At 38.3% G+C, this 11,251-nt stretch overlaps 1 protein-coding gene across 1 annotated transcript; it reads left to right on the forward strand.

Moving 5' to 3' along the window:
• The first annotated feature begins 4,054 nt into the window (after positions 1 to 4,054).
• LOC124263323 (peroxiredoxin-2-like) lies at positions 4,055 to 11,251 on the forward strand. Its single transcript, XM_046697904.1, has 6 exons — positions 4,055 to 4,257; positions 5,746 to 5,863; positions 6,345 to 6,461; positions 6,652 to 6,774; positions 7,738 to 7,903; positions 10,670 to 11,251. The coding sequence occupies exons 1-6, from the start codon at positions 4,092 to 4,094 to the stop codon at positions 10,733 to 10,735; spliced, it is 756 nt and encodes a 251-aa protein (XP_046553860.1). The 5' UTR covers positions 4,055 to 4,091; the 3' UTR covers positions 10,736 to 11,251.

Below are 11,251 nucleotides of genomic sequence, written 5' to 3' on the forward strand. Positions count from 1 at the left end.
CACTTCTCTCATTCCTCATTTTAATTATCCCATGGAATAATCAGATGCCAGTTTGTATCAGCAGCTCCACAAAATGGGCCTCACAGACAACAAAGGAAATCCCATCAATTCCTTGCAGATGATGCTTACAAGAACAAACCCTTTCACCTAGCAAATTTGTATGCATGTAAATTTTTATGAAAAATTACGTTCTTCAGTATACAGCAATTATGTGAACCTACACATTTAGGAACTGCGACTTTCAAAATAGCAACAAATGTTATTTTTCAGGCAAACTGCATATAATACAACAATTAAAGCTCACTTCTTGAGATCCATGTATTTCCATACAAGTCCTACATCTGTGTATCATTCAGTTGATATTCCAGGGATTGGGAGAGCCAGGGGCCATGGGTCATTTTGCACATTAGAATAAAAAATGGCCCATTAAAATTTTAAAGTTTACTATTGATACAAGGGCATTGGCCCATTCTAAATTCAGAAAATGGCTAATAATCCTGAAAATGGCCCATTGTCAAAGTTATCTATCCCAATCCCTGTATTAATTTAAGACTTTATTACAAGTATTAATTAGTGGTGGCAACACTTTGATTACCTGACAAAGACTACACAAAGTCAGTAAAGTTCACCAGCACCTCTGAAGGAGTCAAGAGCATACAGCAATCAGTAGCTCACATTTAGTATTGGTGTAAACATGTCTGGAGTAACTTTTGAAAGTATGATTGATTTATAAATCCAGGTCTGATATGATGAATGCACTATATCATTACATGTTATGTAATATGCATGTTGCAGCAAGAGGAATGGTTAGCTGAGTGGCAAAAAACATGCTTCAAGGGATTATCACTGATAAAACATTGATTGATTTATGACTGTTATCTTGCAAAGTGGATTTGTCATAAGTAAGTGTGTATATATGTTGGTTTACTAAAGCAGATTACACCAATACACTTCACCCAATACTGACAGTATTATAAAAAAACATTGGTTTTTGTGCGTCAAAAAGACCAATGGTTACACATTTAAACAGTTGCCAAACATGTTTAGTATCAACAATGTTAAAAGTGAGTTATTCTTTAAATTTCCTCAATCTAATTAACGAATATCCTTTCATCGTGAAAACAGTACATAGACTGAATGAAAATCTGCAGGACTGAATCTTTTATGTGATCACCTTCTTAGCCAGTCTGTGTTTCCCCGGGCTCAGTCAAAAAGAGGGATACTGGAGGTATATATTTGACCTTTTCTTCCTGAAGCGAGTTATTTTATGAAAATGTATAATTTCGTAACAGCCAAGGTGTCGAGTTTGACAAATTAATCAGTATACTCACGGTTGCCACCATCAGTGATCTTCTACTGCAATCTAATCCCCTAGCGCATACAATGATCCGCCATTAGTTGTTTTGTTGTCGGTACCTTGGAAATGTCAGCGATACCAAGTAAAGCTGCGCGCACATGCCGTGTTTTCGTATCCTGCATAACATACTATTAGTTGAACAACTACATACGATAAAATACCGGTATTTGCTATTTTTACGAAAATAATTCCTATAAAAATTGAAGAGAGGTATTTTAAAAATATTTTTCTGGTCCCGTGATTGTCTGTTTTAAATATTCGTGACTATCGTAAAACAATATTCATTCACTCATTTCCAAACAACTCCACAATGTGTGAAGCCCATTTGTAGTGTCCCCCGCCGTGATATGGCTGGAATATTGCTAAAAACGGCGTCAAACCATACTCACTCATCAAAACAACTCAACCTATATCAGACCATCTGTGACTTAGATTTTGTCCCGTGTTTGTTTAAAAAGTTCAAGAATTAAAATGTACAGCTGCATCTGGACAATAATCATAGTATGGTGACTGAGTGAGATTTACGCCGCTTTGAGCAATATTTCGGTTATATCACGGTATGTTAACTTGAAATGAGAGGAAAGCCCAAAGTGATCCAAGTATTTGACGTTTACCACTGAATTGAAACCCACGGGCATGATCTCATGCTGGCGATCCTAAAGCCATAAACACAACGAACGGACATTCAAACCCAGGATGATCGGTTTCTGACACGCCTAAGGGACACAACTCTGCATAACGAGTACCGACGCCTTCTTGGGGTAAAGGAAATTGGTTCCCGACCTGGACGACATTTTAAAGACACAGGAACAACAATTTGATCATTTGGTGACATTTTATCTGTCACGCATTTACTTACTGTTTTCCAGACAAATGAGAAAAACTCGCTTTTCATTCAGTTGAAAAAAATACATCAAATCAACAAATTGGGAAAGAGGTAATGGTTAATCGGCGCAATAAATTTTATTTTAAAAATTCATTTGTTTCCCCAAATTTTGTCTCCCATTATAGAGCAATATTATATACCTCGTCATGTGCAAAGCTTGGAATATATATACCAAGCCAAGGAGGAAACAGACGATGAAGAGAAATTAACGGAAAATGTGACAATTTATTCCATTCCTTTGGAAATGTTTCATCTGTGTGGATATATATGACTTTTTTCTCATGCATTGGCAGTGGCTAGTGGTATGTTCGCAAAATGGAATAACACAACATTTTTCGCAAAATGGAATATCCCTTACTTCATGTATACCATTAAAAAAGTAAGGGATATTCCATTTTCGAACGTATTTTTATACGTATTTTTTTCAAATGTATACATTATTAAAAGTAAGGGATATTCCATTTTGCGAACATACCACTAGCCATGCCATGCTAAGAGAAAAGTAATTATACCTGCCAATAATGGTTGTCACCCCTTCATGCCGTGGGAGGGGAGGGGTGACAACCATTATTGCATGAGTATATATCCACATAGATGAAACATTTCCAAAGGAATGGAATATATTGTCACATTTTCCGTTAATTTCTCTTCATCATCTGTTTCCTCCTTGGCTTCATCATTTTGCATTTATCAGTCTTGTACATCCAAGATGCCCTACCTTTTTGGAATGGTATATATTAGGAACGCTTCGTTGTCACTTCACCCACAAGTGTTTAGCGCTTGCTTAGAACCTCTGTACTAACAGGATCTTCAAATAATCATCTTCATGTATTCATATCATACACTAAGGTCTAGAAAACCGATAAAACGCTGAACAGTAAAACTGGCACGCGAGTTAAATAGGGTGTACTAGCGAAAAATGTGTATTACATTTACAACTTCCTAGACAATATTTTTTTTTCATCTGATAGATAATGAAATGTAAAAAAGGGTTTGATTAAATGTAAAACATTCACTCCGGAATGATCTGTCATATCAGGGATAATCTATGTTATATAGTCTCCCTGGTCATATGTATAGCTGTTTCAGTGCTGATTTTATTGAGATGACATTTCGCAGGTCACGGAAAATTACACATTCTTTTCTCGGGTATATTTCTTCCATGTCCAGTTATATTTTACAGCTGAAATCAAACAAGACAGGTAATATATGCTTTGGAGTTTTTCTTGTTATTGAAACACTAAAAAACCAAACAGCCCCAATGTGTATGTTTGTTGACTGGTTGGTGCCGGCAAGCAATCCTAAACATGTAGAGCTCTGCATGCCACGTCCAGACATACACTGCACAGCTATGTATATTTCAGCGCACAGACATAATCTTTGGTTGCCTTATTATCCCTGTACTTTTCTGGTGCTCTGAAATATTCTTCTGCGGAGAGTTTTGTTTATTCTATAAATACTGCATTATCATACATTGATCAGAAGTCATAAAGGCGATCGTTTCTGTTAACAGTAAGAAACGTTATTTATTTCCCTTCCGGGACAAACTTACTGTTCAGGTTTAGTAAAGGGGTGAAATACGTTTATTTGTGTTAAAAATGTCAAACCACATCATGCTTTCTACGTTACACTTTACTGTATTCGATTAGTCGTACGATAGTAACATACGATAATAAATCTGTTCCATTTATGTTGTTTTCATAAAATATTGCACATTTCAATAGAAAAAAATGGCTAAAAATTGATTCTACGTTTTACAGTAACATAGTTAATAAATCGAATTATCTTTATTCGCAACTATCATACATCGATCCGAGTAGCTCTGCTCAATGCATCAACGTAGGCAACATGGCGGGAGCAACAACGTGCGTGTTTTTAGGCTTGAGCCTGGCTTTGTGTTTTGCTGTTGCTTTCTCGGCTGATGAAGCATGTATGTCATATGCAGGAGGGCATGTGTATCCACAGGAAACCAGGCGCACAACAGGCCATGCCACTCACTGGAGTCAAGTTGTCAGTAAGTTGAAATATTGAGGCGTGCGTTCGCCGGCTCCGGTAAAAGGTCTCTTAAAGGAAGCATTGCACGTAACAAGGCACGCCAGTCACGGCTGAATAATTACCGGGCGGTGATTAGATCATTGCAGTTTTACGTCAGTTTACTATAGGTTCACGTTAATACGAAAGTTCTCCCTGCCTAGCATGACAAGTAATTAGGTACCAGAAAGTAAATAACAATATGTTCGTTTGGGTGGATATTATTTTATGTCATGTTATGTCGACATTGTCGTGAATGTTTTAGTTAAAATGATGCGATGTTCTTTGTAGAAGGAAATCCGAGAGTGATAAAATTATTAAATTGTTTCAAGTCTTTTATTGGGTAGGAGGTGGAGGGATGCGCAAGATTGGTTAACTCGAAAATGATTTCAGAATGCTGTTGTTTCTTTTATGAATTAGAAATTGTTTGAATGTTCCCATGATTCCATGCTTACATATGTATATCATTGCTGCATATGTATATCATTGAAGTTACCAGAATTGTGATTGTTCATATGTAAATAGTGGTTATATTACAATCATGTAAGTGGTTGTTATATAAGAATATTGTTATATAAATAGTTGTTATATTAAATTTTTGTTATTAGCACCCTTTATTGAAAAACTTGGACCAACTTTTTGCAAGAAATATGCCTTGATAAATCTGATACTGGTGCAAGTTAAAGCCACCAGCTGTGGCCATGGTTATTGTACGTATGGCCCTGCAAGTCTTGTGTATTGAATATTGCTAACGCCCATGGACATGTTAGAGATAGGTATCACTTTTTATTTCAGCTGTCATTGTCAGCTTGGAGTAATAACTGCAGATACTTATCAAAGGCAATTAATCCCAGCTTTATACTTTGATGCGTGTAACATCGGTTAATCATGCTGTACCATGTGTCACTGTATCAATGTTTTATTGATTTTTTTGTTTTGTATGAGAATGTTTCAGTTGCAAAAGTTGTGATAACAGAGCCATTGTATTATGGATATGTTGGATACAAATGACTGTTTTCTGTTGGCAGTCTTCTAAATTCACACTTTTCCACTATTCTGAGGCTACCATACTAAATTATGTATACTAACCCTTAATCTCTGAATATATATAATTTTGATAGAAACAAATAACCCCATTTAAATTGAAAAGGAGCCCCAGTGAGATGGGATATTCAGAACCTGAGGAAATCTAGACTTGCCTCATTTTGGGCTTTAGAATTGCAGAAAGGGCTAGGCAGTAGGGAAAATAATGACAGGCTACTGTATGACAGGCTATAATTATGCAGAGGACAACCTGTAGTATATGAGGGTTCAGTTTTTGCTGCAAATTGGAACAGAATATAACTGACAGAAAGTGGAGTATAGTCGGAAGTTAAATGTGGGGTGTCTTGTTCGTCAGTCCACTGACCCTGCTAAATATGATTTACTGTGTACACACTGATAAAACTAAGGTATTGATGTTTGTTTCCAGTCTCGAAGCCAGCCCCAGACTGGAATGGTACAGCTGTGATCAAAGGAGAGTTTAAAGATATTAAGCTCTCAGACTATAAGGGGAAATACCTCGTCTTCTTCTTCTACCCACTGGACTTGTAAGTTCATTCACTATGATATGAAGTGGAAATTATCTGACTGATTCTTATATATCAATCAGATTTGTGAAAGAGTACATAGCAATGACACAATATATTTGTTGAAAAATGAATGCACTACAGTTGCCACAAGTCAAAGTAAACTGAAAGCTGTCCAAAAAGTAGTATATGAAGTCACTTTCCCTAGAGTATTTTCAAAGAAGTGTATGTTTGACAGTGTGATCCATTTCAAAGTGGTCCATCAAATTACTTTTTAGTTCAACATGTGCAGGGATGTAATTTAACCTGAAACATTTACATTAACATATTCAGACACAGCTGAGAAGCCTGATATTCTACTACCGGTATTTCTAAGGATACCATTAACTAGACAAACTGAACCAGGCTGGTGAGGGAGTGCAAAGTTGCACTCTGGTGTGTTGTTATGCACTGTGTAGGTAATGAATGTTCTGCTTGTTTAACTGTATCTTCTCTGTGGCAGCACGTTCGTATGTCCTACTGAGATCATCGCCTTCAGTGACCGGGTAGCTGAGTTCAGGAAGATTAAAACAGAAGTGGTAGCATGCTCGGTGGACTCTCAGTTCACTCACCTCGCCTGGTACGTAACATCCTGTGTTTGTTTAATTCCCCACTCAGCAATATTCCAGTTATGTGACGTCAGTCTGTCAATAACAGAGTCTGGACCAGACATAAGTAATTATGTTATAACATAGTTTGATTCTGTCAACAAGAGACAGGAACCTGTAATTGTGTTTGCAGTTTTATGTAAGGGAGATAATTCTGTTCAGGATCAACACTCCACGTGACCAGGGCGGTTTGGGTGCCATCAACATTCCCCTTCTCTCAGACATCACACATGACATCTCTAAGGCTTATGGCGTCTACCTGGAGGATCTTGGTCACACGTTGAGGCAAGTAACTTGACTGGATTGGTTAGTTCTGGGGGTCTGGTGAAATATGGTATCAATTTCAAAACACCATGATTCCCGCAACTGAAAATGAGAAAACAGTTAGACCAGTCACCTAAGGATCCTCAAGAAATGACTTCAGCCAAAAATGTTTTACTCTTGCCTTTGAAAGTTTCAAGGTCGAATAGTCAGCATCAACCACTTCTGTAGCTTGGATTATATTATAATGAATAAATATAGAATCAAAGCCTAGAGTCTATGATATCAAGAATTGTTGATAAAAGTCACAAACTGAAATTAAATCATTAAGATGAAGTATTTATTAAGGCTGTAATGATTCACTCGCATATTCGGTGAATCGAACCGTAGCCCTTCATGAATTCAATTCGTTATTCGTGGTCACCAGAACCGAATATTAACGAATATTTACCATTTTTTAAGGGAGCACGTTTTACTTGAACCCTTGTGTACTTTTGGAAAGTGAGATATGCAAGAATGGAATATGTACTAGCCTTGCAGTAGCACAAGTCATGTTAGTTTGCCAAGGCCGCACATGGTACTGTTAACTATAACTATTACATACCAAATTTGAGTGTCATGAGATCACTGGTTACCGCTGTGACAAATTAAAACTGTCAATATGGGCATTCCATATTGTACATCAATCACTTAACTACAATATTGTATTCGTGAATGAATAATTCGCTACCCAATATTCATGATACGTATCATATTCGCCACATAGTGTATTGGTTGCAGCCCTAGTATTTATGACAATCAATGAATGACGGCCAGGGTGCCTAACAGTTAATATGTTCTCTCAAGTCTACATAGATTAGGTTTGATACCCTATCATTCTTATGTGAAGCCAATTCATTGTAACTGTTGTGATGTTACTTCTGACTTATTGCCCAAACCAGTGTATTTCTGACTCTGTCATTAACGTAAGACGAATGTGTTATTCAGAGGCCTGTTCATCATTGACAACAAGGGAGTCCTTCGCCAGATCACCATGAACGATCTCCCCGTGGGCCGGTCTGTGGACGAGACCCTTCGGCTTGTTCAGGCCTTCCAATACACGGACAAACATGGGGAAGTGTGCCCCGCAGGCTGGAAACCAGGCAGTGATACGGTCAGTAACTTATAGTGATGGGGAAGGGAGGTAATCCTGCAAGCAGACAGCTAGGCAGTGATACGGTCAGTAACTTATAGTGATGGGGAAGGGAGGTAATCCTGCAAGCAGATAGCTGGGCAGTGATACGGTCAGTAACTTATAGTGATGGGGAAGGGAGGTAATCCTGCAAGCAGACAGCTAGGCAGTGATATGGTCAGTAACTTATAGTGATGGGGAAGGGAGGTAATCCTGCAAGCAGACAGCTAGGCAGTGATACGGTCAGTAACTTATAGTGATGGGGAAGGGAGGTAATCCTGCAAGCAGACAGCTAGGCAGTGATACGGTCAGTAACTTAAAGTGATGGGGAAGGGAGGTAATCCTGCAAGCAGAAGGCTAGGCAGTGATACGGTCAGTAACTTACAGTGATGGGGAAGGGAGGTAATCCTGATTGCAGACGGCTAGGCAGTGATATGGTCAGTAACTTATAGTGATGGGGAAGGAGGTAATCCTGCAAGCAGACGCTAGGCAGCTGGCCAGGCAGTGATATGGTGAGTAACTTATAGTGATGGGGAAGGAGGTAATCCTGCAAGCAGACAGTAAGTGATACGGTCAGTAACTTATAGTGATGGGGAAGGGAGGTAATCCCGCAAGCAGCAGATAAGCTAGGCAGTGATGCAACGGTCAGTAACTTATAGTGATGGGGAAGGGAGGTAATCCTGCAAGCAGACAGCTAGGGCAGTGATACGGTCAGTAACTTATAGTGATGGGGAAGGGAGGTAATCCTGCAAGCAGACAGCTAGGCAGTGATACGGTCAGTAACTTATAGTGATGGGGAAGGGAGGTAATCCTGCAAGCAGACAGCTAGGCAGTGATACGGTCAGTAACTTATAGTGATGGGGAAGGGAGGTAATCCTGCAAGCAGACAGCTAGGCAGTGATACGGTCAATAACTTACAGTGATGGGGAAGGGAGGTAATCCTGATTGCAGACGGCTAGGCAGTGATACGGTCAGTAACTTATAGTGATGGGGAAGGGAGGTAATCCTGCAAGCAGACAGCTAGGCAGTGATACGGTCAGTAACTTATAGTGATGGGGAAGGGAGGTAATCCTGATTGCAGACAGCTAGGCAGTGATATGGTCAGTGAAGCAGTGGGAAATGTTAGATAACATGAATCTGTAACTTTGGTGATAGGGGAACGGAGATAATCCTGCAAAAAGAGAGCCGGGCAGTGATACAGTCAGTGCAGCAGTGGGACATGTTGAATAACATGAACATGTAACTATGGTGATAGAAGGGAGGTAACCCTGCAAGCAGAAAGCCAGACAGTAATATGGTCAGCAGAGCAATGGGAAATGTTGGATAACATGAACATGTAACTATGGTGATATTGGAAGGGAGGTAACCCTGCAAGCAGAGAGCCAGACAGTAATATTGTCAGTAGAGCAATGGGAAATGATGGATATCATGAACATGTAACTATGGTGATAGGGGAAGGGAGGTAATCCTGCAAGCAGAGAACCAGACAGTAAGATGGTCAGTAGAGCAATGGGAAATGTTGGATAACATAAACATGTAACTATGGTGATAGGGGAAGGGAGGTAATCCTGCAAGCAGAGAACCAGACAGTAATATGGTCAGTAGAGCAATGGGAAATGTTGGATAACATGAACAAGTGACTATAGTGTAGTGCAGCCCTGGGAAATTTCAGATTGTGAACTTGTTAATGACAATGAATTTAAAGGTAGTTAAGAGTATTTACTGTGAAGTGATCTCAGTCATGTGTTGCTTTTCTACTCCACATGAACATATGCAAATAAAGGAGAACTGAACAAGGTTGTCTTATGAAGTTTTGGAAACTAAATGTGACTCTCCTATTAAATAGTGCAGGAACTAAATGTGATTCTCCTATTATATAGTGCAGGAACTAAATGTGATTCTCCTATTATATAGTGCAGGAACTAAATGTGATTCTCTTATATGAATGCAAGAAACAAGGCTAGGTACATATATCCAAGAATGCAGGAATGAATGAATATTTTCAGGAACAAGAAATGCTTTAGTTTTATACAGACCACAACTATTGGTCCACAAGAACAAGACTATAGTGTATCTTACTCCAATGAACAAAAATCCTGCACTGACAATGGTAATGTCAGTACCAATTCCATTGTATGTAAAAGACAGATAAGTGACCCAAATGATTTTAATTGATCGCTAATATTGAATGATAACACCAGGTGTTTGCAGTAGTGTTGGGAATTGGTTAAAATCTCATAATTGATAATTGGTTCATTACAACCTATCAATCTTCGGAAAAAAATGGTTAGCCTCATTTTTCATATTTTACTATCCAGGTTGTTATTGCAGATAAGTATAACATGATGCAACTTGCTTCTTTAAAGTGATGACTAATATATTATCATGAACATGAACTTCCCAGTGTCTTCAAGAAATATTCAGTCTTGACTTTTCAGTTAGTGAAGTGAGTATTCTAACAATTAAACATGTTTCCAGGCCCTGACAACTTTGAATATATGTTCCATCGTCAAGTGTTTCAAAGACTAAACCAGTAGTTCCAAAATCGTTTGTGTTCGATTATGAGAAAATGTGATCGATTGCTTGGTCGTTTGGTCACTGTGATCAATCTTCGATTATTTCAATTAATCGGAATACCACTAGTTTGCAGATAGGTGGAGTTTTTCTCTTGCTTAGGCGGATCCAGAAGGGGGTGCAGGGGTGCGCGCAAATTTAAGCTATATTGGTTTTCTTCTTTTTGTTTTTCAGATCATCCCAAATCCGAAAGAGTCCCAGAAATATTTCAGTAAACAGAAGTCTTCTGATGAGCTATAAACAATATGTCTTTAGATTTTAATTTTAGTCTCTTTCTGTTCATCTCATTTTGTGTCACTGTTCAGGAGCTTGGGAAAGTATGAGTGTAATTTATCATGTCATCTGTCTGTCACAATAAAGACAATCGAGAGGCCACGAGAAACACTTGTGTTTCCTGCAACTTCTTATCCATCATCTTCGTGACCATAGCTTCAGTGAAATTTGTTATTGATATCTTTTGGAAAATATTTCTTTGTTATTTATGTTTTATATGGAATTTTATCCATCAGTAGTTGTATGAAGTCAAGTTAGCGCCAGTTTAAGCAATATGTTGGCAGCAGAAACGTGTTGACAAATAATTTATTCCATGTACATACATTGTCTTTGTGAAGTCTGCTTAAGATCATGCTCTGTGGATATACTATGCAACATATTGCAATACTTTACCTTGCTGAATAAATTTTTGAAACTAGAAAGTCTGTCAGTTTGTATGGTGAATGGAAACACAAGTTGTTCAAGGTTTTTCATGATAATAAA

This window comes from Haliotis rubra, unplaced genomic scaffold (genome assembly GCF_003918875.1).
Source record: "Haliotis rubra isolate DU_JTF1 unplaced genomic scaffold, ASM391887v1 Scf88, whole genome shotgun sequence".
Classification (NCBI taxonomy): Eukaryota; Metazoa; Mollusca; class Gastropoda; order Lepetellida; family Haliotidae; genus Haliotis; species Haliotis rubra.

What these genes read in the sequence shown, in the direction of transcription:
- LOC124263323 (XM_046697904.1), top strand. Translation starts at nt 4,092, where the DNA reads ATGGCGGGAGCAACAACGTGCGTGTTTTTAGGCTTGAGCCTGGCTTTG. An exon ending in GATCTTGGTCACACGTTGAG is followed by an intron (nt 6,775 to 7,737) that starts GCAAGTAACTTG and finishes TGTGTTATTCAG; the next exon opens with AGGCCTGTTCATCATTGACA. An exon ending in GGAAACCAGGCAGTGATACG is followed by an intron (nt 7,904 to 10,669) that starts GTCAGTAACTTA and finishes TTTGTTTTTCAG; the next exon opens with ATCATCCCAAATCCGAAAGA.